Source organism: Panthera pardus, unplaced genomic scaffold (assembly GCF_024362965.1).
Source record: "Panthera pardus isolate Hobbes unplaced genomic scaffold, ASM2436296v1 HiC_scaffold_1, whole genome shotgun sequence".
Classification (NCBI taxonomy): Eukaryota; Metazoa; Chordata; class Mammalia; order Carnivora; family Felidae; genus Panthera; species Panthera pardus.
The window spans coordinates 10941306-10967902 of record NW_026526654.1 but is presented as its reverse complement, the minus strand read 5'-3'; the positions used below and the strand labels follow the sequence as shown (position 1 = coordinate 10967902).

At 49.9% G+C, this 26597-nt stretch overlaps 1 protein-coding gene across 13 annotated transcripts in view; it reads left to right on the top strand.

Annotated features, from left to right (window-relative positions):
• ARHGEF7 (Rho guanine nucleotide exchange factor 7) overlaps positions 1 to 26597 on the top strand; it is a 135099-nt gene that overhangs the window by 61623 nt on the left and 46879 nt on the right. For all 13 annotated transcript variants that reach the window (XR_008425057.1, XR_008416812.1, XR_008416721.1 and 10 more), the window contains 2 exons: positions 8613 to 8814; positions 19280 to 19368. Coding sequence is in view for 10 of the 13 variants with exons in the window: in XM_019443876.2 (XP_019299421.1) it covers positions 8613 to 8814; positions 19280 to 19368 (291 nt within the window). In the remaining 3 variants the exon portion in view is untranslated. The remainder of the gene's footprint in view (positions 1 to 8612; positions 8815 to 19279; positions 19369 to 26597) is intronic.

Sequence of the window (26597 nt, the reverse complement as noted above, 5' to 3'; positions counted from 1 at the left end):
ACTCCTAAATCTGTTAATCTAGAGAGATGTGTGTGCTTTAAAGTGTTTCCCTGGTCCCTTGTAAGATGGTATTTTTTTCTGCTTTGTGCACATGTACGGAAGTATGGGAATAAATATAAAAGTGCTTAGACGTGTGATGAAATGGCTAACAGCTAAAGAATCGAAAGGTGGTCTTTCTCCTTCCGGAAGTGTGGCTTAGCGTGCCTTCCTGGGTCAGGGTGTGACTTGTGAAGGAGGGGCTCCCTGGTCATGGGTGCTGGTGAAGTGGGTAAGGAAGGGGGTGCATGACTGTGCTGGGAAGTGAGGAAAAATCCACGTGGAAGTTGTTAGGATCCGGGCCATGAGCAGAGCACGTGGGGTGCAGCCGTGAAGCTGACCATGCGAGGCTGGAGAGAGATGTGGTATGGTGTGGAACGGGGGCCGTGTGCAGGGAGGCCGCCCCAGGTGTCATTCTGGAAACGCTCCGAGCCCTCTTGTGAGCTAGCGGGTGATGGCACTTACTTAGATTAGCTAGTTGTGGGACTTTGCTTTCACGTCCTGTTTTAATAAACTTGTTTTCAAGACAAGTGGTCTTGCAGCATGAGCCGAAGGAGAGCCTGACTCGTGGGTGTTTGGGGATCACCGATGTCCTACCTGCTTCGACACAGAGAGGAGTATTGTTAAGCTAACGGTTAGCTTAAATAAATCGGTTAGAGTTGCATTTTGTGGAGGGAATTTGAATTTCATTCAAGGAGGGTTAAAAAGGAAGCTGCAAAAGGGAAATGAGAGTTTTACATGTTCCTGAACTTTTTGAACACAAGCTAACTCCTTGCTGTTTACCTGCTTTTCCTTAGAGAAGCCTCGTTACTGTTTCTGACCTTATGTACGATGCACTTGGTGCCACTGCTGTGTCTGCCCTGTTCTAGGAGCTGTTCCCGGACTCTTGCAGATGACATTCCCACCCCCCGCTCCTGTCCCCGGCCCCCTGTCCCCCGCAGTGGCCCCATGAAGCAAGGGCTTAATACTAGGTGAATTTTGCAGAGCTCTGTTGGGAATGTTTTTAATCCACATTGAGGAAAAAATACCAAACCACTTGGATGATATTTATATTTCTTAAAAATTTGTGAGAGAGAGTGAGAGCATATACATGCAGGGGAGGGGCAGAGAGAGAGGGAAGAGAGGATCCCAGACGGGCTCCACACTGTCAGCACAGAGCCCGACATGGGGCTCTATCCCACAAATTGTGAGATTGTGACCTGAGCTGAAATCAGTATGCAGTCAGACGCTTAACCCACTGCGCCCCTCAGGTGCCCCTGGAAAAGTTTTAAAATTAGCTTTTATAAAACTCGTAGGGGAAAATGTAAGAAGTCTGCAGACTCTGGGTAGAGAAATATGTTGCCTCACCCGTTTACCAGGGCCAACTTGTAACTACTGGTTTTTGAGAAGTGAAGGCTAGATTGCAGATGGAGAATTTTAAGTAAAATGTGGGTAAGTGTAGTGTTGAAGGGTGCACGTTACTAAGATCACAGTAAGCATAGGATTAATGTATAATGAGCTTGGGAAATTTTAAGTAATGGCAGAAATAAAAAGCCCTCTGCCACCCGCTATGTTTGGAAGACCCTGCTGGCTGCTGCCCTTTTGCTGTGCGACAATGACTTCCTGTGCCCTTCGGTTTTTCTGCAGGAGTTACTGATAGTACTTTGAGGGAAAATTCTTGGATTAAAAATTACAATGAAACAAGAATGGCAAAATTTTTTTTTAAAGTTTATTTTTGAGAGAGAGCACAAGCCAGGGAAGGGGCAGAGAGAGAGAGAGAGGGAGACACAGGATCCAAAGCAGGCTCCAGGCTCTGAGCTGTCAGCACAGAGCCCGACGCGGGGCTCGAACTCACAGGCCACGAGATCGTGACCTGAGCCAAAGCTGGACGCTTAACCGACTGAGCCACCCACGTGCCCCAAGAATGGCACAAATGTTTATTTAAAGCTGTGTGATAGGCAGCAGAAAGAGAAATTGTTAATTTCATTTACAGTTGTACCAAAACGAATAAAAAAGCAATCAATTTAATGAAGGAAGTGAAAGACCTGTACTCCACTATAAAACAGTGCAAGAAACTGAAGATGACACAAACAAATGGAAACATGCTCATGGATTGGAGGAGTCCATACTGGTAAAATGTCCACACTACCCAAAGCAGTCTGCAGATTTGATGCAATCCCTGTGAAAATAAGAGAGTGCTTGTCACAGAACCAGAACAAATAATACTAAAATTTGTATGGGACCACACACACTTCAAATAACCAAGGTAATCTTGAGAAAGAACAAACCTGGAGGTATCACAATCCCAGTTTTCAAGGTGCACTACAAAGCCACAACAATCAAAAGTGTATGGTAAGGGCACAAGAATAGACCTGTAGATAGTGGAACAAAATGGAGAACCCAGAAGGAAACCCACAACTACATGTCTGGCTCTGACAGAGGGGGCAAGGAAATACAATGGGGAAAGACCATCTTTCCAGCAAATGGTGGCGGGAAAACTGGACAGCAACTTGTAAAAGTGTGAAACTGGACCACTTGGTTTCTTTCAGCATACACAAAAATAAACAAAAAAAATGAATTAAAGACCTAAACGTGAGACTTGAAACCATAAACTCGTAGAAGAAAACAAAGGTAGTGATGTCTTTCACATCAGCTATAGAAACATTTTTCTAGGTATGTCTCCTAAGGCAAGTAAGACAAAAATTACTATTAGGGCTACACCAAAATAAAAAGCTTTGTCACAGCCAAGGAAGCCATTAACAAATGGGGAAGACAGCCTGCTGAGTGAGGGAAGATACTTGTAAACGACCTCTCCGAGAAGGGGTTATTATCCAAAATCTAGTAAGAACTTACACAAATCAACACCAAAAAACCCAATTAAAAAATGGGCAGAGGACCTGAATACACCTTTTTCCAAAGACCTGCAGATGGCCAAGAGACCCATGAAAAGGTGCTCCTCACCGACTGTCACAGAAATGCAAAGCAGAACCAGAGAGAATACCTCACCTCTGTCAGAATAGCTGGGGTCAAGAAGACAAATGACAAGTGTTGGCGAGGACGTGGAGGAAAACGAGACCTTGGCACAGTTGTGGGAATGGAAACTGGTGCGGCCACTGTGGAAAACCATATCAAGGTTCTTCAAATGGTATGTAGAAATACTATATGATCCAGCAATTCTGTTGGGTATCTGCCCAAAGAAAACCAACACTAATTTAAAAAGATAAATGCTACAATAAATTCAGAGGTGCATTATTTACAACAGCCAAGATACAGAAGCAACTTGTGTCCACAGACAGGTTAATAAAGATGTGTGTGTGAGAGAAACGTGTGTGTATACACACATACACACGCAGTCTACTCGGCCATCAAGAATAAAATCCTGCCATTGGCAGTAATGTGGATGGTGGAATGTGGAATACGACGTTATTCCGCTTGTATGTGGAATCTGCGAAAAGAAAATGAATAAACGAAAAGTGAAAACAGACCCATAGAGAATAAACTGATGGTGGCCAGAGGGGTGGTGGGGTAGGGGCAATATAATATGGGGAGAGGGAGAAAAGTAGGTGATAGGTGAACCTCCACCTACCCATTGTCTTCTACTTCGTGTTTGAAATTCTCCATAATAAAAAATTAAGCTAAAACAGTAGGTGATTGCTTGGATGTAAATTTTGTGGTCTTTGTTAAAGCAAACGATAGCCTGAAATCGTGTGAGGTGCTGCCGTTCCCAGGGTGAGGACGGGTGTTCTCAGGGTGCTCTCTGAAAGCCCCTGGTCACACGTGTTCACACGCACCTCTGTTAAGCACGCGTTGCCTGACCACCACCTCAGTGCTTGCTGTCAGCACGATCGCTTCTGTGTCACTGAACCCCTTGACTCCAGGATGGGTTTCTTGCTTGTGATGGAGGCCAGATTGAGCAGTTCTGGTGTTCGGTCTGCACTGACATGGAAGTTCTAACTTCCTTTCTTCCCTGTTACTTCCTCATTGTTCATTTCTGGGGGTGATCCCCTTACCCCCGCCCACACCCTCTGCTAAACTGAGCTCTTCCTGTGCTCATGCTGTGCCCTCCCCTGGACCGAGTGACTACGGCTCCTTGGAGGGGAGGGGGGCTCAGGGTGTTGACTTGGGGCTTGTTTTTACTCTGGTCTGGGGCTGACTTCACCCTTCACTGGTGAATAAACTGTACTGACTGCTCTTGGGACTCCTCTTGTCCCTCTGTGGCCAGGGTCTTCATCCATTGACTCCTGAGAAGTATGACCTTGGGTTCCCAAGTTTCCCTCCCTGTTGGCGGGGAGTGGTGAGGTCAGGTGCTTGCTGCCTCCACCCTTCATTTGTGGGAGTCCTGCCTTGAGCCCCTCAAGCACTGCCTGTGCCTGTGGTCCCCACTGCCACCTGGGACTGGGCCAGCCCTGGTCCCTGCGCTCCCAGGACTGTTTCTCAGACCTGCACCTCCGTGTGTCCACGCATTCCACGCTGGTCACGTCTCCACCACCTCTGCCGCTTCACTGTACCGCATTTCAGCAATTCTGAGACCTTTTTTTGAAACCTTCTCACAGGTTCAAAAGTAGCATGTGTCCTAAAGTTGATGGTATGTCATAATCGACAGCATTTGGAGTATATAAAAGGTATTGTCTAATTTCTGGCATGTTCTATTTGATGAAATACATTATGAGCAAGCAAGTGTAGAGAAGTTACAGTATTTACCTAAGCTTGCAAGACAGGGAAATACTAGCTATTGGAAGAGAAGTTGGGTGTTTCCTTGACCAGCTTTTCTTCTGTGAATGAGATTACCCCGTCCAGGGAACGGGGAGGATGGGGCTTGTGTGAAGGTAGTATTCCAGGACATCATGGTTTTGGGTTGTTAGGGTGACTTCAGAACGTGGGATAAAACACTTGATGCATTTCTGGGTGTGCATGATATTGACAGGTGGGCCTTTGTAGGCCTCAGAGGGCAGCTGTGAGGGGCAAGTGTGGTGGGTACAGGTTACTGCTCCCAGACGAGGTACAGTAAGTGGGCCCCACAGTGTCCACCCATCACTGACTTAGTGACCTGAAACCTACATCTAGAAAACAGCTAGATGAATTTCTACAAGTCAGACATTCCTGTGTAAGATCGAGAAGCAGAACCTGACCGGTGTCACCTTTGTTGTGTCTGCTTTTCCCAAAAGGCATCTGCTGTCCTGATTTCTGACTGTAAAGATGAACTTCGCCTGTTTTGTGTTGGACATAAACGGAATTGCACAGCGTGCACTCGTTCCGTGACTGGCTGCTCTTGGCTCAGCCCGTTGTGTTGTGGACTATTGTGGGGTGTCAGGTTGAACCCAGGTAGCTGATGAGTTTCAGTTGCAGGAGAGCCTTTAAATAGGGGAAGGAGAGAAATCCCAAAGAGGAGAGCGGTTAAATACCTGCTCTCCAGTTTGCCGACATCAGCGGCAGTGACTTGAATGCCGCTGTTGAGTGTTGGGATCTGAGGCTGGACGATGGTGTGGAGCCATTGCGGCATCCTGTCTGGGGCACCCTCTCGCACCCTGTCTCTGGCATCTTGTGGTCGTAACACTCCTTAGAACAACATCTTAAGCTTACATCTTTGCTGAATCCTTGGACACTTGTGGCATCAGAAGTTTAGGTAGATCTAAACTTCTAGAGATCTAGGCTGGCTGCCTGTCCTCTGTGTCTTTCTTCCTACCTGTCCTGGGACATCCCTGTCCTTGTGGAGTGGCTATTTCTGTGCGGAAGACGCGGCAGTGGTGTTCACCTGACCTGTGCCTGAGTGCAGAGAATTGGTGACGTGGGGGGAGAGTGTAGTCGCCTTAATTTGTAACGTTCAGGTTGGTGTTGTGCCTGGAGAGGGCCTGTGCACTGGTGGCTGAGCTCACACAGCTGGGCTGGCTGGAGGGTCGCTCCTAGGGGGTACTTCGACCTCCTTGGGGCCCGCTCTGCCCCTGCTCTTGGTTACATGTTAACGGATCCCTGGGATTGGCTCTGTGCGGGTTGTACACAAAGCCAGCTTGCCCAGGGTGGGTCTCAGGAAGGAGAGGGGGTGAAGATCGTGGTGGACAGCTGATGCAGGGTGACCATGGTTTGCAGAGATGAGCTGATGCCATGTGGCAGCCTGATCCGGTTTCCTTAACCAGGGCTGTGACCTGTGCCATCGCTGGGGAGTGGGGGGCAGGGAGCCTCCGCGGGGCTGGTGACCTTTAAGCTGTCCCTCGCCATTCAAGTGCGCCAAGCAAGCAGCATGTCAGCCAGAGCTTTCATTCAGTTTGCCCAGTGCTGAAGGGAGCTTTTTTTCATGTTAATACTTAGGATATTCTAAGCATTAAACATTCAGTATGTATGAAGTGTTAAATTGGTTAGATAAGACACTTAACGCATGTACTTAAATTAACTTTTTATAAGTTAATGTAAAATACACATTTAAATAAAGAATAAACATTCTAAGAACTGTCTGCTCCTCTTGAAGCTCTATCACCACTGCACTTTGTCTGTCTTCCGGTTTGGTGACGTGCGCAGCTGGTTAGACTCGGGTCCTTCCGGACTTGGTGCAGGAGGTCCCGCTTGCTCATCGGGCCCCCGGGTGTTTGCCTGTATTGTCTCCGTGAACGCCTCTGTGAAGCTGGATTTAAGCCTGCAGTGTGGTCAGTGTGGATTTCCTGTCATGGAGCGGGGTCGGGGTCTCGCTCTGCATCCTGGCCCGTACCTTCCTCCTGGCCAAGTGCCCCCATGGCTTCTGTTGGGTCCGGTCAGTGTCCCCTCACCATGTCCCAGACCCACAGGATGGCCAGGGTGTGTGTGATCACTGTGCTTCCTTTCCTGAAAGCGTGGTGTTTTCTGGAGTAAATAATCATTGCCTGTTGGAGTTTTCTGTGCGCCTTTTGCAGACTGCAGCCCTCATCTTTTGCCGGTTTCTAAGAATCTCTTGTACATTCAGACCCATTAGGATTTCTCACTTCTTCCCAGGGAACTGCCCTGACGTCTTGTGGCCACTTGAGTCTCCTGGTTGTAGCCAGGCTCCTGCCAGATGCTGCCTGAGCCGTCCTCCTGTGTCACCCCACCCTCCCTTTGACCCAAGCCCATCTCCCCCTCTTCTGCTTTTTCTTGACCGACCCCCCTGTTGAGGAGGAGTGCATCTTATAGGAGCTTCTCAGAGAGAGGGCGCATGGGCCGGGAAGTGCTGGAGAGCTCGCGTAACTACAGCCGTATTTTTATTCCAATGTGAAAATTCTCTTTTGTTTTCCGAAGTGTCTTTACCATGTGACTTGAGCCGGGTTTCTCTAGGCTCCTTCCCTGTGGGGTCCATGCGGCTTCCTGGCTCTGTGGCTTTGTCTTCAGGTTGGGGACGTTTTCAGCCGCATTCCTCATACTGCCTTTCAGCACTGCTTTCTCCTCCACGACACCGGTGACGCCAGTCTCAGGTCCGTCATTTTCCACATGTTCCTGGGGCTCTTTTTTCACTGTTATTTTGAGTAAATTTTGTAAGTTCTTTTTCCTTTTTGAGCCTAGTTCTTTGAGACGCTGGCGGGTAGATGGGGCCACATGCTGCTACCTGGTAAGGGTGGAGCAGGGACTCCCGGCCTGATCTTTGCTGATGTCACCAGTGCAAGCGGGTGCTCGGTGGGACATGGGACATGTCTCTTCCCCATCCCCGTGGACGCCCAGGTGCAGACTGAGGGCACGCCCCCTGTCGGTGGGTGGGCCTGTCCTCTGCCCCTCTTCTCCTTTCACCGGGAGATCAGGCTTTTCTTGGGGATGTGTTTAGTTTGCTTCTGTTGGTGGTTCCCGGTTACAAGCCTCTCCAGCACCTAGTCTGGGATAGATGGAAATAGAAAGAAACTAGCCGGGCTGCCTCCTCTTCCCACCTTTCAGAGTGGGCACACAGGCTTAATCTCTGAGAAAAATTCAAACTGAAAGGAGGTACCATTTCTTCCCAGCAGTTTGGCAAAAATAAAAATGCTTGGTGATATTCAGTGCTGGTGAGCGTGTAAAGAAATAGCCCTGAATTACTGTTGGTGGGAATGTAGTTTAGTGTGAGGAGAAACTTTCTGGAGGGCAGTTAGGAATAGGTACTAAAATTTAAAATATGTCGCATGTTTTCTGACCTGAATTTAAGGTATACGTTTATTTACAGGTGTGTTCAAAGATGTGCATATGGTTTTAATGCAGCCTTGTCTTGCAGTAGAAAAATACTAGAAATAACCTTAAATCTAGTAACAGAATTACTGGCGCAGCCATACAGCTAAGTTACACAGTTGAGATTAAAATAATTCTAGAAATCACCGCAGTGTGTTAACTTTTTGTACATTGTATTGAAGGATGTACTGTATAATTTGATGTAAGTGTACATGAAAGTATGTCATGTTTATGTAAGTGTAACTGTGGCCAGAAAAAGACCTTTAAAACCACTAAGAGAGTTTCCTCTGGGACTGGAACGAGGTGGTGGTGGTCAGGGCACTGCAGGGAGGTCGGAAACCTGCTTGTCTACCTTAAAAAGTGCTCTGCTGTTGGAATGGGGCAGCTGCACTCTGCTTATACTAGTAAAACATCTCACTTTGTAATGAGGCAGACCACATGAAATTTTTCTCTCCCTCTTCCCTTTTTAGGACATGACTGATAATAGCAACAGCCAACTGGTGGTGAGAGCGAAGTTTAACTTCCAGCAGACCAATGAAGACGAGCTCTCCTTTACGAAAGGCGACATCATCCACGTCACGCGGGTCGAGGAGGGCGGCTGGTGGGAGGGCACGCACAATGGCAGGACCGGCTGGTTTCCCAGCAACTACGTGCGGGAGGTCAAGCCCAGTGGTAAGTGGCGTGCGGGCAGAGGGATGCCGCTTGTCCTCCAGGACAGGTGACTGCACTCACTCGAGGGCTTCTCCCTCCCTGGCTAAGCTTGTGTAGATGGCCCTGGGCTGAGGGTTCTCCTTCTTCTCTAGTTGTTCTTCAAGGAGAGTGATTTTTACTTTACCCCTGCCTTGGGGTGCCGGCATGAAGGATCCGTAGTTAAAAGTAGCATTTCAGTCGGTTATGGTAACAGTTTAAAATTAGGACTTGGGAGTTTGCTCTATCATACAGGCTGTTAATAAAAAAGAAATTATTTTAATGTTTGTTTTTGAGAGAGAGCAAGTGAGCTGGGGAGAGCAGAGACAGAGGGAGACACAGAATCGGAAGCAGGCTCCAGGCTCCAAGCTGTCAGCACAGAGCCCGATGTGGGGCTTGACTTCACAAACCGTGAGATCATGACCTGGGCTGAAGTCGGATGCTTAACCAAGTGAGCCACCCAGGTGCCTCAGGCTGTTAATTTGTATCACTCTGGGTGCTTTTGCTGATGATGTATTATTTGTCTTTTTCTGTATTTGTGATAATTATTTTATGTTATTTTTTATTTTGAGGGAGTGAAAGAGCCGGAGAGGGGCAGAGAGGGAGAGAGAAAGAATCTCAAGCAGGTTCCTCACTGTCAGCGCAGAGCCTGATGGCAGGGCTCAAACTCATGAACCATGAGATCATGACCTGAGCCAAAATCAAGAGTCGGCTGCTTAACCGACTGAACCACCCAGGCTCCCCATGTACCACACTCTTACGATAAAGTTAAGGCATTGCTAAGAAAATGAGAGAGCCGGGGCACCTGGGTGGCTCAGTCGGTTAAGCATCCGACTTCAGCTCAGTTCATGATCTCACAGTCTGAGTTCGAGCCCCGCATCAGGCTCTGTGCTGACAGCTTGGAGCCTGGAGCCTACTTCGGATCCTGTGTCTCCCTCTCTCTCTCTGCCCCTGCCCTGCTCATGCTCTGTCTCTGTCTCAAGAAAAAAAAAAAAAAAGAAAAAGAAAATGAGAGAGCCAGCACATTTACAGTACTGCAGTGTATTGATGAATATCCATGTAAAAGTGGACTCGTGCAGCTCAAACTCTGTTGTTGGAGGGTCAGCCGTGTATAAAATCCTTGTGTTTTATGGAGCTTGTCATTGAGCGCTGCTCTCCCAGCCCTTCTGTCACCAGATGTGTGAGTTTTCTGTACCGAGCAATCCAGTGACCTCACGTAGAGCTTCTGAAACCCTCGTAACTTCCTAAGGGATCAGAGTGCTGGGAACATCTTCTGTTCTGTTCCAGTACTTGCTCTCTGGTCACGGTTCCTGATACAGAGCTCCCAGGACCTTTGTCATTTCCTGTGGCCCAGACCAGGCGCAGACCCCTGGCTGTATCTGTTTTCTGTTTCAGAACCACAGTTTGCTTATCCATTCATCTGTTGCTGGACATTTTGGTTGTTTTTCACCTTCTGCTGTTGGGAATAAGGTTTCTGTGGTCCTGGGTGAGATCTGAGTCCTGTCCATCCTCTTGGGCCTATACCTAGGGGTGGAATTGCTGGCTCACAGGGTGGTCAGCGTGTGGGGAACTGCCATGCCGCCTGCGTGGCAGCTGCCCTGTCGTGCTTTCCACCAGCAGTATGCCAGGGTTCCAGTGTGTCCACGTCCTTGGCACCACTTTTTTTTTCCCCCATGTTAACTGTTGGGTGTGAAATGGTACCTCGCTGTTTGTATTTTTCTCATACGGTAAAGTTGACAGTAAGTGCCTGGGCTGCTTGTGTTCTGGCTGCTTGTGTTCTGGTTACTGTCTGAAGTGCTTCTTTCAGTCCTCACACAGCCCCAGGAGACATCGGGATATTCGGGGCGCAAGTATGAATCCTCCTTCTAATGCCAGCTGTCCTCACCGCACCGGTGTCCGGCTGATGGGGACAGAAGTGTGGTCTCAATCTTGGACTCAGCTGCTGGGAAATGGAGCTTAGCGTATGGCTCATCGGACTTGCCAGTAGTCACTGGTTGGCCCCGGCACTGGCCTGTGAGCATGAGGCTGGGACAGGTCGAGTCTGGGCTAAGAGCCTGGCCAGTCCTATGGTCCCCTGGTGTCCTGGGCTGAGAGTGCTGCCCTGGCCCTCTCTGGGAGGACGAGGGGCGAGGGGGCACCGAGTGCTGGTGCCTGGGACCTGCCATTGGCGTGGAGCCTGACTGGGCCCATGTCTGCTGACTCCAGGTCCCGGGTTCTGCTACGAATGACACATTCAAATGGGAAGTTTGGTCTGACTTTGAGTTGTAATAGTAAGAGTGCACGTTTCTCCTCAGGGAGTTTTCAAAGTTTTACCCTTTGAAAATTGCACTGAAAGGATACTTTGTGGGTCTCAGGGTCCTCTTCAGGTGACTTTGGGGAGTCACTTCTAAAAGGATCTGAGCAGGCTCAGGACTGCTCTTGGCGGTAGGTGGTTCCATGGTGTGCTGCCCCCCTTAGAGAGTCTGGCAGTGCGGCATGAATGTCTTGCTGTGGGGCCCCACTTTCGGAGTGGAGTGTGCAGCCAGAGAGGTGCTGGGTGTAGACAGATGCAGCTCTAAGAAGAACCGGCCATTCCTGGTGGTGGAGTTTGCTTAACAACAACAGCAGCAGTATGTGTAAGGGGCACCCGGCCGGCTCTGTCAGCAGAGTGTGCGACTCTTGATCTTGGGGTTGTGAGTTTGAGTCCCATGTTGGGTGTATAGATTATTAGAAATCCTTAAAAAAAAAAAAACCAAAAAAACTTCCATGTCTGTCGGTGTGGACTTGTGTCAGGGCAACTGCATCACTGTCTGCCAAGTTTTGTGTCTTACCCCATGTTTCTGTCTGCACGGGCGTGAGAGAGACCCCTTTAAACATGCTTGTAACTGCATTGGGTCCCATGGGATCCATAGTTTTTGTACTGAATGGAGACCAAGAAACTGGGAATTTTCACATCTTTCAGTTTATCTGTAAAGTGCAAATGATAACAGACTTGCTCAGATTGGTGGTCTGTCATGCCACTTTCCTCTTTAGCTGACAGTGGGGCCAAGGGGATAACCTTTTGGAAATAACTTCCCATCCTGTGTTCACAGACTATCTGTGCATATTCTAAGGAAACCTGTTCCTGTCTGATTTTTGATGTGGGCATTTGAGACCGAAAGATGTGAGATCGTATTTTTACAGTATCATCTTACAGCAGTGAAGAATGGAAGTCCACAGTCACAGTAACATGTTAGTATTGTAACTTCTGAGTAATTTCTGTGACTCCGATGTTGGAATAGGATTCCCTTCTAGAAGGGTGTATTTAAGATAAGCATTGTCATTTACAGTGTAATTCTTCATTTTCTGTAAACAGAGTGTGCCCGATCCTAACTGGTGATCATGTCAGGATCGTTTACTTGTGAAACAAACACTGACTTCCTCTAAATTGTGAGTTTCTCTTTGTTAAAGTTTTTGATTTACGAATGTATTTGTTGAATAAACAAAACCACCCTCCCTGAGTTGACCCCTTTTGGGCTGCTTTTTTCCAGGTAAGTTCTCAAGAATGTCCACTTGATCTCACACTTCCTGCAGGTGTCGGTAGCCATGATCATTTGCCCTCTGGCAGCTACAGATGGCAGTGTGGCTGTCAGGCTTCGCTGTTGTGTGTGTGTGTGTGCCTTGACCTGTGTGTGCTTTCTTGTTTCGGATAGTCCTCTTTGCAGGCTGGTGTCCTCCAAGAATACGCTTAAGGGATTTCCACTGCTTGCCGCATGTGCCCTGTCCTCCCTGAATCTCTGCTACCTCACAGCAGACACCCTCGTTGCTCCGCATTTAGTTGCCATGCACATTGTTCTGATGTGCAAAACCATGGATTTCTGGGGCACCTGGGTGGTCAGTCGGTTAGCATCTGACTCTTCAGCTCAGGTCGTGATCCTAAGGGTCATAGGTTCAAGCCCCATGTCGGGCTGTGCACTGACCATGTGGAGCTTGCTTGAGATTATGCCTCCCTTTCTCTGTGCCCCTCTCCTGCTCGAGCATGTGCTCTCAAAATCAAACTTAAAACCCACGGATTTCTGTGTTGTATACACACGTGCATGTTTCAGGCCACACTCTCTGGAGAATTTCTTCAATTGAAGGGAGACCTCAGGAAAGAGGCGATGAGGCCAGTGGTTGGGGGTGGGGTGGGGAGAGGGCTGCTGGTCGCTGCTACCGTTAAGTCAGCATGGACGCTCTGTGGGTGGTAGGCCTCGCACCAGACTGTGCATTTAGAACCCATGTGCCGCTGGGGTGGAGGGGGCCATGTTTACATCTGGCATCAAAAAGCGACCTGGGTTTTAGGTGCGATGATCGATCGGCTATGGAAGGAAGAAGTTTTACGAATATAACCCATGTAGGGAAAGGGACAGAGGTAGCAACTGATTTCCGTATTGCTGGAAAAGTATGTGCACATGCACGTGTGATGGGAGGTTTCTGAAAGCACCCAGGATAAGGCTGCATTAGAGGGTAGGCCTGTCTGTACGGTTTCTTCCAGATGCACACTTGATAATAGGCGGAAAGAGCCTCAAATGTAAGATTGCACCTCAGGCCTGTAGGGGCGGCGGTGGTGGGGGGGAACCCAGAAAGACGGGTGGAGGGCTCTGGGGTGAGATGCTTTGGGATTCTTCTGGGACGTGGGGGTGAGTGTTCCTCCAGATGAACACCGCGTGCTCTTCCCGAACAGCTGTGCTGGTGGGCGCTCTAGGGGATGTTCCACTCTCTGGGGACTGTGCTTCAACATCCTGTTTGAAGGACCTATCCCCTAGGTCAGCTGACTGACAGCAGTCAGGGGTCAGGGGTGATATCCCCCGGTATCAGGGATGAGACCCTGGTAGGTGGTGGGAGCCTGTGAGGACACAGCTGGGATGACAAGAGCACCCCCGGCCTCCACATCTGCCCTGCAGCTGCCTGACTGCCCCTGCCCGTCTGCGGGGCTGCTCTGCATGGACGTGGGTCCCACAGACACCCTCCCCCGGGGCTCCTGGTTTTCCTGGTCCCCTCGCTTCCTCCTCAGCTTGGGCTTTACGTTTTGTTCTGTTGCTTCCCTTCGTGGGTAATGCCTCACCATGGACCTGGTGTGCATGCCGCGGTTATCCCTTGGGGCCCCGCTTTGTAACACGAGGACCTGCCTTGACCTTTCTCCACCCTTCCATCCTGCCTCCAGTCAGCTGTGTTTTCCATGTACATCATCAGGATTGTTATGATTGCCCTTGGTTCCGAAACCACAGGCAGCATCCATTCAGCAAATACTTGAGTGAACTCTGTTGTGGGGACCGGAGGGGGTGGGGGGGGAGTGAAAAACCAAAACCAAGGTGTCTTTCCAGAAATCACGAAGCTTACCTGAGGTTCCTGAAATAGAAAATGTGGTAGACAGTTGAGAAGGTGAAGGTCTGCTAGGCTCCCCGCTGGCACTAAATAAAAGCCTGAGAGGCGTGACTGCGCACACACTGTGTGGGTCTCACTTGGTTCCTGCGTCAGATACGCCAGCCTCACAAAGTCATGTTGTGACAGGTTTGAGTCCAGGGAGATGTAAATACAGACTGGGTGCTAGGTGATAACGAGGAATTCCTATCTTTGTCAGGTGTGATCGTGGCCTGATGTTTGGATTGTCATCAGTCCCAGTCTGACGGGCACTGAAGTGTCAGGGGCTAAGATGCCCATGTTTGGGATCCACCGTGTAAGGCTTCCGGAAGAGGAAAGGAGGGATCTGAGTGTTCACTGTCCAAGCTCGGTATGAGCAGAGACAGTGACCCTCTCGGCTTTCGTGTTGGCGAGTTTGGGTAATCAAGTTGCAGAGCAGGGCCAGTACGGTCCCCACGCAGGGGCTCCTGAGCATGTGTCGCTAGCACAACATCCCCACGACCACGGAAAGGGTCGAGGGCACTGTGGCTGCTAGGAAGCTGGTGACATGACCGGCGTGGGGCTCGTGAGCGAGGTGACAGCTGTTGTCCAGAGGACAGTAGGAGAAAGTTGGAACTAGTGGTTCTCGGGGCTGGCAGCAGGCTCTGTTGGGTCACTGACACCCCTCAAAGCCAGGGGCAGTAGGGGATGTGGAGCCTTTGAACCAGTTATTCATGTTTCGTCTTCCCCAAGCTTGCCTTCTCCCAAAGTAGGCAGCAGGGAAGAGCCTGTGATAGTCAAGTCAGGCCAGGGGTGAGGGCTGTGGGCACAGGCACATTCACGGACCTGCTTTTCGCGGGCCTTTACCCCGGGTCAGCCGAGGTCCAGGAGCAGCGGCGTGCGTTGGGAGGTCAGCAGCCTGACACCATGCCACGTAGCTCCCTTCCTCGGTGGACATTTGATCCCCTCAAGACCTCACGAGTGGGAGAGTACAGGACAAGGTACGTTGAGAGAGCACGTTCACGTACCTTTTATTGGAGCATATTGTTGGGTTCTGGTTAATCTCTTTCTGTGCCTAACTTGCAGATTAAACTTTATCACAGGTGTGCACGTAGGGTTTGGTATGCTCGGTTTGGGGCATTTCCCGGGTTCTGGGAACATAGACCTCACGGATAAGGGGGGTGTCTCCTGTGTGGGCTTCCTCAAGGGCCCCCACCTTCAGTGCTGCCTAGAGGCGCCATTCCCTCTGTGCAGGATGGTTCTGATTTTGTGGGGGATGTAGTGTGGTGCTCTAGCCCAGGGCGCAAGATGTCTTTTCTGGAAAGTGTCTTTTCCAGTAATGTTGCTCGTTCCTTTTGCTTTCTCCTGAAAATCCTATTAGCTGTCTTGTTTTGCCTTCTTTGGCTTTTAATCTGGTTTTTGTATTTTTTGTTTCGCTGGATTTCATTCATTTGGAGTCCACTCCTCAGATCTTTGAGTTCACTGTCTCCTCTTACTTGTGATGGTGACCAGAGTTTTCATTTCCAGAAATGGTTTCGTTTTCAGGTGTTTTTAATTTTTGTGGTGCATTGTTTATTCATTATGGCTCTTTTCTTTCCAGGTGGGGTTTTCTTTTCTTTTCTTTTTTAATACTTAAGTAGAGAGGGGGCGAGCAGGATAGAGAGAGGGAAAGAGAATTCCGAGCAGGCTCCGCACTGTCAGGTCTCAGCACAGACCCCAGTATAGGGCTCGAACTCATGAACCGTGGGATTATGACCTGAGCCAGAATCAAGAGTCAGACGCTTAACCGACTGAGCCGCTCAGGTGCCCCTCTTTCCAGGCGTTTTAAATATACTTACTCCATGGTCTCCTAAATTTTCCCCTTGTTTCAACATCTTGGGTGTTCCATTTCCTTTGTATGTTGTATCTGTTTATACTGGGTTCAGTTCTTCGTGAGCTGTAACTTTGCTATAGTTGTGTCTTTGGGGGTTTGGTTGGGGGTACCTCTGTGCCCTGGGCTGTGGAAACATTCCTACAGAGAGGAGGGACATTTGTTTCCTCGGGGGCTCCCAGAGATTTTCTTTCCCTGGGCAAACACCCTGGGGCCCTTTGGGGGCTGGAGTGGGTTTGGACCATATGCCTCCGCAGGGGCGGGCTCAGGGTTTGGATTTCTCCTGGGCTGTGTCTCCCAGCCCGCGTCCTTGCGAGACGCTGTTTGTCTGGGTTGGCGAGCAGGATAGGCTTCTCGTTGTCAGCCTGCCCGAAGGGTCCCCAAGAGCTCCTCCTGTTTGTCACTCAGGGCTGTGTCTGGTCTCTGCAGTGCCCTCCTCCTTTATTCACTTAGCATATTCATGGTTAAATTCTCTTGTTTTTGGCATTCTTAGTTTATTGGAAGAAAGGGAAGATCTGTATCTTCCGGCGCCTGGTAGGACAGCACTAAATTATGTTCTCGTGGTTTCCTCGCAGTCCCAGTGAATTGTATCAATCTTTAGCTATCGGATGGGCCAAAAATGGTTTATTTTTCTTAAGATACTGGGAAGGCTGAGTGTTTTCTAACGTTTCCTGGGCGCAACTTTTGTTAAAATTGGCCATTACTTCCCTTCTGGTATATTATGGTCTAAGTTGTGTGGGTGGGGTGGTGGTGGTGTTATTTTAGGGGGAGGGGGCGGGTGGGGAGTAGGTGCTGGAGGGCTCCCTCGGGCTGCACAGAGGTTCCTGAGGCAAACCTGGCATCCTGGGCCCCTCCTGCCCGGCGTGTTGACCGAGCGTCCCCTCCCCGTGTGACTGAGGGCCGGGGCCCCGGGACGAGTGCGGAGCGGGCCCTGCTGTGGCTGTCGGCGGGGGAGCTGCGGAGCCCTGGCCTCACCCCGCCGCCTTAGCTGTGGGAGGGCAGCGGTCTCCCTCCCTCGGGGCCTCCTGCCACGGAGGTGCCTTGCGGTTGGTGGCACCACAGGCAGACACGGCTCCTCTCTGACCGCTCGGTGCCGGGGTTTCTTACCTTGGAGCCCTCTGTCGGGAAGGGCCCACGGGGTTTGGGGAGATGTTCCCGGCCCTCCCGTGGCAGTGATTCCCCTGTAGCCGTCGGCAGAGTTGTGGACTCCCTTTTCCACGGGAGAGGAGACCGCGTGTTTGGGCTCCGCCTGCACTGGGTGGCTGTCTTCTGCCTGCCCTCTGTTTTTACACGGTGCCGTAGCCTGGCGCTACTTCTTGTGAAAAAGCCTTTTCTCCTGGTTCTCCCAGTAAGTTAGTTGAATGTTATCTGTGCCGTTGGGAGGTGTGTCTTAAATGAGGCACTTGACAGATTATTTGCTTTTAAAATTTAAAGCTGGGGCACCTGGGGGCTCAGTCGGTTGTGTGTCTGACTCTTGATTCTGGCTCAGGTCATGATTCCAGGGTCGTGGGTTGGAGTTCTGGGTCGGGCTCTGTGCTGAGCGTGGAGCCTTCTCTCTCTTCCTCTGCCCTCCCCAGCTCATGCACGCATGTGCATTTGCTTGTGCGCTTGCTCTCTCTCTCAAATAAAAAATAAAAAATAAATCAGGGGCACCTGGGTGGCTCAGTTGGTTAAACGGCTGACTTCAGCTCAGGTCACGATCTCACAGATCATGGGTTTGAACCCTGTGTCATGCTCTGCGCTGACAACGTGGAGCCTGCTTGGGATTCACTCTCTGCCCCTCCCCCACATATTCTCTCTCTCAGAAATAAGAAACAACTTAAAATAAATCCAGTCCAAGGTAATAGCACACACGTTGGTGTTTGTGGTCCGGCGACCGTCTTTCAGGCTTCAGTGCTCACCTTTATTTTTATCTGTATTTGTCCCCTAAATGATGGGTTCCAAAGGTGAAAGGCATCGTTTTTCTTAAGGTAAAAGCATGTCAATTTTTTCTTCTACAGTTAAATTCCTACCTGTAGGTGCGAGACTGGGAAGGAATGTGTGTTAGCCAGAACACATTGATATTTCTTAAGGGCTCAGAAGTGGTTCATTTCTCACGGAGTTCTGTTTTCATCCTGTGAGCAGAGAGTTCTTTCAACTAGGAACAACACCTGTTTTGTGCTTTATTGTCAACCTTTTGGAAAAGCAAGTGAGGCATTGAAGGATGGTTTAGACAGACCATTCATTCCATAGGAAGGTGAAGGCCTACAGTTAGTGCATGTGATTTCAGGCATTTCTGGGTTTCTGTTGCAAGGCAGATAACGGCAATACTGAGCAGCCAGTTGGAAGTGGGGACCCGAGACTTTGGCAGTGTTTGGGATTGAGGGCACTGTTGAGGGAGCTAGCAGAGACTTGGGGCAGGTGGGTGGAAGGGTGCTGAGCACAGCACACCAGAGGGACAGAGCGTTGACTGACTCAGGTGAGGTGGGTGTGTGACCTGCTCCTCGAATGCCCTTGCCCTTCCCCCCACCCCCACCCCAACCACCCCAGTTTGCTCTCCAGCCCCGGTAGCCAGTGACTGACACGCCCACCCACCCTGAGGGCCACACTGGCAGTCGGCATATGCTTCCTTGATCCCTTTTTTGCTGGCGAATCTCCTGAACAGGTGTTGAATGAACGCTGGGCAGCGTACAGATACTTGAACCCTCGAGTAATCACAATTGCTCGCACTACGGTTTCTGGGGTGGAGGTTCTTAAGGCTCCGTGGGTTTTTCTTGTTTTCTGCCCCTGCTCGGGATGGATTTCCTCCTCCTTGGCTTATCACACTGAGCCAGATCCTACTTGTTTGGAGAGACCTGCGTTGTGAGTGCTCTGAATTGGACGTGTAGCCCAGACTCTGCGTCTTGGTGTTTTAACATCGTTACGTATCTGCCTGCATCGGCTGGTATTTTATCTTGACTGCACTTGTGATCTGTTAGCATAGCTCATGCTCGTGCTCTTTCTTCTGCTGACAGTCAGGGAGCATGGCCTGTCAGACGCCGAGCCCGAGCAGGGAGTACGGGGTGAGCCACGTACGGGCTGGGGGGGGACGCCGGCTCCCTGACCTCAGGGCATGAGCACGAGGGAGGCGCGGGCCTCTGGCAGCTACCCTTGTTGGCTGGTGCTCTCACGGGAGGTCCCTGGACCAGTAGCTCTGGGCTGTGGGGGCTGGTGTGTGTGGTCTCCAGTACTGGTCAGTAAAATTGCGTTACGTTTTCATTTCAGAAAAGCCTGTGTCTCCTAAATCAGGAACGTTGAAGAGCCCTCCCAAAGGATTTGATACTACTGCCATTAACAAGAGCTATTACAACGTGGTGAGTACCTGCAAAACCCATTTTAAGAATAACTTATTTTTTTTTTTTGAATGTCTCTAAAACTCTGCAGTGTAGACTGTAGGTAAATGGTGTGGAGTATGAAGGAGGAGATAGAAATCATCTGTTGTGGGCTGCACAGTTACAACCACCGTTAACGTTCTGGTGTATTTTCTTCTAATCTTCCACGATCTTACATTTTTGTTTACTACTTAAGTAGACTTATACCCTTCTGTTGTCACATAACGTAGTATTCCCTCCTACTGTTTCAAGTCCTCAAAAGCGAGATTGTAAAAAAGCGCACGATGTGATTTATAGGCGCCACGTGGCGTTTTACTTGTGCTTTGGGTGGATTGTAAGTACTTCAGATCAGTACTGTTTCTAGTTTACTTGTTTCTTGACATAAAGTCTCTTCCGGGATTGATGGATCCGTGCATCGGGTAGTGTGCAATTACAGGAGAGCATCTATACGTCGCACTCAGTGAAGACAAGTGCTTCAGAATGGAACACGACGTTATGAAACTTAACGTGAGCAATAATGTGGGCTTAAAAAAGACCCGTGATGCTAGGTCTAGTGTATAGTCTACTCTTTCCTGGTCCCTAAACCCTTGCATGGACTGCAGAAATAGGAAATGGTATTATTTGGATCACCTTCGAAATGGCTGGCATATATTGGTGTGATAAACCAGCGTAGTACACTTTGTGAGTGTGGCTCTGTCTTCCATTCCGTGGAAAGTGTGCATTTTGGGTTTCTTCCCTGCTCCTGGTCTTGCACAGGACGCTTCCTGAGAAGCAGTGTCCACTTGAGTCCGTGACACCTGTGTGTCCTTGAAGTGAAACCACTATGGATCGGTGCTGCTTTGAGCATCTGAGTGTTTCACTTCCTGTGCTCCTGTAGGAAAAGGAGAGGACGCGTGATGGACGGAAGTCTGTTCTGCTGCGCTGACCTGTTGCCACAGCCTCTGCTGTGAGTTTGCGTGTTCGGCATGCCGACCATTCACTTCCCACTGGCCCCCGACCTTCCAGAGCAGGGTGACGTCGGGAGGGCTCCTTGCTCTGACGCGCGGTGATAGGACCCCTGCTCTGTGCCAGGCCCTGGTGAAGGCAGCAGGATGTGGCAGCCAGCACCTGTCCCCCTACCCCCCCACTCCCCCATCCCCATGCTGCCTCTGCCTCCTTTCACTTCCACTCTTCTTGTCCTGTGGACTCAGCTTGCTGCCTCAGACTGGATTTCTACGTGTGGTCGACACCAGGCCCTCTTCCCGAGCAGTCCTTGAGTCCCAGCCTCTGCTTCTCTGACTTCATCTGGGTGCAGACTTCAGCCCAGCTGTGCGGGGCTCCCCAGCATGGCCCGTACCCGAGGGGCCGCCTGCCTCTCCTGGTTCTGCTCTGCTGTCCACACCCTCTTTGCGTCTCTGTCGGATGTTCGTCGTGGATGTTCGTCCACATGACGTGGCTCTTCCTCTGCTTTGCTCGTTAGTATACGATGTGTTACGTGTGTGGCTCTGTGTCCAAAGCACAGTGAGAGTGGTCTGGGGTGCTTGAGGGCCTCACAGGAGGCGAGCTTGGGGAGCAGCCTCTTCCTCGTGTTCCTCTGTGAGATCCGGGGTTCCGCCCAGGGGAAGGTGTCCTGGGCGGAGTACCAGTCCGGATCCACAGTGCTGCTCTGGAGAGGGGGCTGCTGCTCCTCTCTGAGGTTGTGTCCACTTAACCCTAACTGTTAGAGGAAGCAAGGCAGGGCCCCGCCCCTGGAGCCCACGTCATCTCTCTGGTCTTTGCAGTAGTCTTGCCTCCATTAGGGATTTTGCGGATGTAGGCAACCATGCTTTTCCAGAAGTCCTGGTAAGTTGTTGTCCTTTGCATTTTATGTTCTGTAACCCTCTTCAGCTTGAAGCATCATCAGTGCTTTTTTGGATTTCTTTCTTTGAACTATTCTTGTATGTGGGGGGGGCAGGGAAGTGCCTTTATATCACAGGTGCTGTTCTGAGTCAGCCACTCTTTCATTGAGAAGGATGGGAAAACACCTTGACCTCAGAATCACATCCAAATTGTTGTTTTCATAAAGCTGTGTTGGTAAATAGCACATGTTAAAATTGTACTTGTTATGGACATAACTCAGAATCCATGGAAACCCTCTTTGGGTGTAGCACCCCTTTTACAGGGAGAACATAGCTCTAGCTGTTAAAGGCCTTGCCCAGGGTCTGCCACTCTTTGGTGACTAAGCCAGGAATGAATTCCTCTTTTTTGAATTCTGTATTTATAAACGATGTAGAAAAGTAAACTGTAGAGCAGAATACAACATGTAAAGTAAAGAAGAAGAGCTTTTTCACACTGCCTGGCGTGGCTTTGTTTTCACAGCAAACTGGAAGTTTAGGTATTTTTAACCCTGCTGATGGGAGAAGGTTCTCCAAGAGGAAGACTGTTGGTGAGAGACTGAGTCTCCGCTTGGGCTCAGCGGAAAGCAGTGGGGAGAGTTGTGGGTGGAGGTACGAGACCGGAGGCGGGCAGGACGGGATGGATGGGCGTCCTGTGGCTCCTGAGTGATGGTCGAGACCGCCCACCGACGCTGGCACGTAGCTAGTGCTTCTGGGTGGCTTAGGACTGTCCTGGGACAGTCCTGGGACGCATGCTGTGTGTGCGAAGTGTCATGGTGTCCATGGGTCTCGGAGCTGCTGTGAGTTTTTCTTCACTTGTTTCTGTTCTTCAGACTGAAGGGTCTCTCTTGTCCTTTCTGTTGGCCGATTGTTGTACATCTGCATCTAGTGTTGGGCCCCTCGAGTGGATTTTTCACTTTATCACACCTTTCAGTTCACAATCACCATTTGGTTATTTTTATGGTCAAATAGTGTATTTGTGTCATTGTTTATGTATGTTAATTCTTTAGGCATACCTGTTTTAGTTCTTTGGACGTTTTTAAAAAGACTCGACTTATTTTAGAGCAGCTTGAGGTTGACATTGGAGAGGGTGGAGCTTTGCCAAGGCCCCATGATCAGCACCTCTCAGGCTTGCTGGCTCTCCTCTTCATGCGGGATAGTCCCCTGCTGTCTGGACCGACCAGTTTGTCCATCACCCACTGGAGGACTTCTCGCTTGCTTCCGGGTGTTGGTGATTGTGAACGAAGCAGCTGTGAACTCGCGTGCGTAGGTTTTCTCGTGGACGTGATTTCAGCTCGTTTGGGTGAATGCGAAGGACTGTGATTGTTGGGTGGTGTGGGGAGCGTGTTCTCAGTTCTGTAAGAAACCGCACATGGTCCCCCAGGGAGGACCCCTGTGGGGCATCTTCTGCCACGCCTGCTGGTGTCTGATCGGGTTTCGCTGATGGACGAGGTGTGTGGTGCCGCCTCAGTGTCTCAGTCAGCAGTTCGCGGATGACGTGTGTCCACGTGCTTACTGCCACCTGTAAGGTGTCTGTTCAGTTCTGCTATCCACTTTTAAATTTGGGCTCTCTTAGGGAGCTGTAAGTTTAACTTTGACTATAGTTTGAGGGCGATGTGCACGGATGTGGTGTTTTGGCATTTATGCTGCTTGGTGTTCTCCGAGCCTCCCGGGATCTGTGGTTTTGGTGTCTGACATTAATTAGGGGAAATTCTCCGTCATCATGGCTTGAACTCTTTCTTGTGTTTCTTCTCCTTCTGGTACTTCCACCGTGTGTATTTACACCTTGTGCAGTCCCCACCATCCTTGGATGTTGTGTTGTGTCTTCTCTGTCTTTTCAGCCTTGAGGGATGCTGTTAAGGCCTGTAGCGCTGGGATTCTCTCTGCAGCCGTGTGCGATCTGCTATCGACACCATTCTGGGCATTCTTCATTTCTGTTAGTGTTTCTCCCGGTTTTCAGTTCTTGGGATTTCCACCTCCTTGCCGGTCTTTTCTTGCATGCCGTCTGCTTTCTGCGTTAGAACCCTTAGCATCTTAATCTTCGTTGTTCTTAGTTCCTGGTGGGATAATTCCAGTGTCCCCACCATGTCTTCTTCCGATGCTTGCTTTTCTCTTCAGACTGTGTGTTTTGCCTTTTGCTGAGTCTTGTAAGTTTTTGGCGATAATTGAACATCGTGTATCATGTAAAAAAGGAAGTGCTCACTGAGGGGGTGAGGTGTGCGGGGAGAGGAGGGGGGTGCTCCCTCAGGGAGCCTATGCCTCTGGACCATGAACTCCACTGGTGTGTTTTAAATTCTGCCCCCCCTCCCTCCCTCCTGCCTGCAGATCAGGTGGCCCAAGGGGGCTGGGCTGTTGGTCTTTGCCAGGGCGTTTGAGCAGGCTAGTCTGAGTTAACTAGTTTCCCTGAGGGCAGGCCTCATAAGTACCAGGATGCTGAGCTGTTATTTCTGAATGGCTCTTCCAGTGGTTCTTCTTTTCTCCGCTGAAAGCCCAAGGGTGTTTTTCTCTGAGGCTTTGGGAATTTGGTCAAACTCCTAGATGATAATTTCCCAGTACTGAGGAGGCCTCTCTACGACTGGGTCTCCGCCAGAGTTTTGAACTCACACTTGTCTGCACTGAGCCTCTAGCAGTCCGTCATGATGGTTCACGTTTTCCCACCCTGTTGCTGGCTCATAGTGTGGTTTCTTCTGGGGCGCCCGGGCTCCGGCAAGTGGGGCTCCTAGGGTGTGTTGGCCTCTCCAGACTTGGGGGCGGGGGTTTGCCTTGCGTCCTGTCCTCTCTACCATAGGGGTCCAGCAGGAGTTGATTTTTCAGTGTGTTCAGCTTTTGACTTCGTTGGATGGAGTATGATTTCCATACAGAAACAGGCAAAAGCAGAAGTCCCTGTTTGAACATATTTAGAGCAGCTTTTTTTTTAATTCTTTTTTTTTTTAAATGTTTATTTTTGAGACAGAGCATGAATGGGGGAGGGTCAGAGAGAGAGGGAGACACAGAATCCGAAGCAGGCTCCAGGCTCCCAGCTGTCGGCACAGAGACCGACGTGGGGCTTGAACTCACAGACTGTGAGATCATGACCTGAGCCAAAATCGGACGCTTACCCAACCTAGCCACCCAGGTGCCCCTAGAGTAGCTGTTTTGAAGACTTTATCTGCTAAGCCAGCACCGGGGCCTCTCAGGCCATTTCCATTCAGTGCCTTGTTTTTGTGCACGGGTCATGTGTTCTTGGTTCTTTGAACATCTTGTAATTTTTCACTGGAAAATTATTAGGGAAAGTGAGCGCACATGTGCACGGGTAGGGGAGGGGCAGAGAGAGTGCGAATCCCAAGCAATTCCATGCTGTCAGCGCAGAGCACAGTTCGGGGCTCGATCCCCCAACCCTGGGATTGTGACGTGAGCCGGGATCAAGAATCAGGTGCTTAACTGATTGAGCCACCCAGGTGCCCAACTGATTGAGCCACCCAGGTGCCCCTCAAAATTGGACATTTTAGAGGAGCTTAGTAATTCTGGATTCTGATGTCTCCTACTCTCAGGATTGCTTGTTCCTTTTGTTGACTAATTGCAGTTTATCTCTCCCACGGTCACTGATGGGCTTGCTTCATTAAAGCCTGGCTTCCGGGTATTCATACTCAGAGCTGCAGACTTGAGTGTGTAGCCAAAGATTGCTCAAAGCAAGATTGTGCATAACCAGGCTTTCGTTCTGTGCCTGTGGATCTGTGTGTGGTCAGTTAATGCGTTGGAGTGGGAGGAGGCTTTTTAGAAAGAACATAAAGCAATGAATGAAAACAAAGGGAAAGCTCAAAATTGATAGGCTCCATAAAAGTTTAATAAAAGTAGAAACCAAATTACAAGTTGAGTGGAACGTTTGTAACAATTTCAACAAGATAAGATGATCTTCAATGACTGAGGAGCTCATTAAGGCAAATACATGAAGATTCTGGGTGAGTAGGAAAGGATGTGAGCAGTAGAAAATGGGGGAGGGTGGGAGCTGTGCTGTAGTCTGTTGGGGCTGTTGTACTAGCACCGCAGACCGGGTGGACTCCTCAGCAAAGGCTCCTCACGGTTCTGGAGGCTGGAAGTCAGCTCAGGGTGCCGGCGCGCTCGGGTCTTGGGGGACTCCCTCTTCCTGGTTTACAGAGGGCCGCCTGCTGTCCTGTCTGCATGTGGCAGAGGTCTCTCTTAAGTCTGGCCGCCTCGTCCCAAGGGCCCTGCCTGCAGCACCCCTCACTGGGGATTTCGAGATGCCCAAAACCCCGGCATTTGGGGAGGACACAAATGTTATGTCTAGCCCTCTGACAGTGTGGGTAAGCTTACCATAAAATTGTGGTCGTGAGGAGCAGAGAGGTGAGGAGAATCCTCAGTTCTAAGGACAGTGGGATGTACATCCACACAGGGCTTCTTGAGAGTGGCCTGGTGGTTGCGTATAAAAATCTGAAAACAGTCAAACCCTTTAATCTGGCACTTCTACTACTTGGAATCCTCCCCAGAGAAATTACCTAAAGCGTGTTCAATGGTGTCGGTGCAAAGATGTTTTAATAGGATTATTATAATAATAAAAGTAAGCAACCTAAACGTGTAGCAGTACAAGAACGATTAAGTAACCGGTGGCACATATGTTTATAATTATTGAAAATGCACACGAAGCTTTAAAAATACCTAAAATACATGTTTGAGTGCAATAAGCAGAATCCGAAATTATGTAGGTAATGCGATTTCATAATGTAAAAATGTTGGCATAGAAGATAGAAGGAACTGTGCTATGGGGTGGCTCAGTCTTTGGACCGCGAGTTTGAGCCCCACATGGAGTGTAGAAATTTCTTAAATAAAATTAAAAAACAAAACACCCAGGGTGCCGGAGAGAACAGCTTCTCCGGAGTGGCAGACTTGCTCGCTTGATGACATGAGTAGGAGTGGCTTTGGGGGGTTGCTCTGGCACCGGAGACCAGGCTGTGCAGGATGTCAGGCTTGAGAGCAGCAGTGACAGAAGATCCACGCACCTGAACTACGGAGTTGCTCTGTCTTTGTGACAAAGCCAGCCACAGCCATTCCCTTTATTTTGAAATGGGAAAATGGAAACCTGCTTTTAGGGTCCTAGATCAGTGAATGATCAGGAGATCCCTGGCTTCGGCTGCTGGAGCGGGGGTGGGGTGGGGGGTGGGGGGGGGGTGCCCTGTCTGTGGGTAGGCCTGAGGGAGCTCCCCAGCTGCTTGCACAGGCACTAAATTGTCAGATGGCTTGGTGATCCTGGCTTTGGCCTTTTGTAGTGTTGGCTTTAAGGAGCCTGGTGAAGTGTTTGCCTTGAGGTTTTCAGGGTTATTAGCAAGGACGAGCATGTGGAAACACTTGGGGCATCAGGCATCA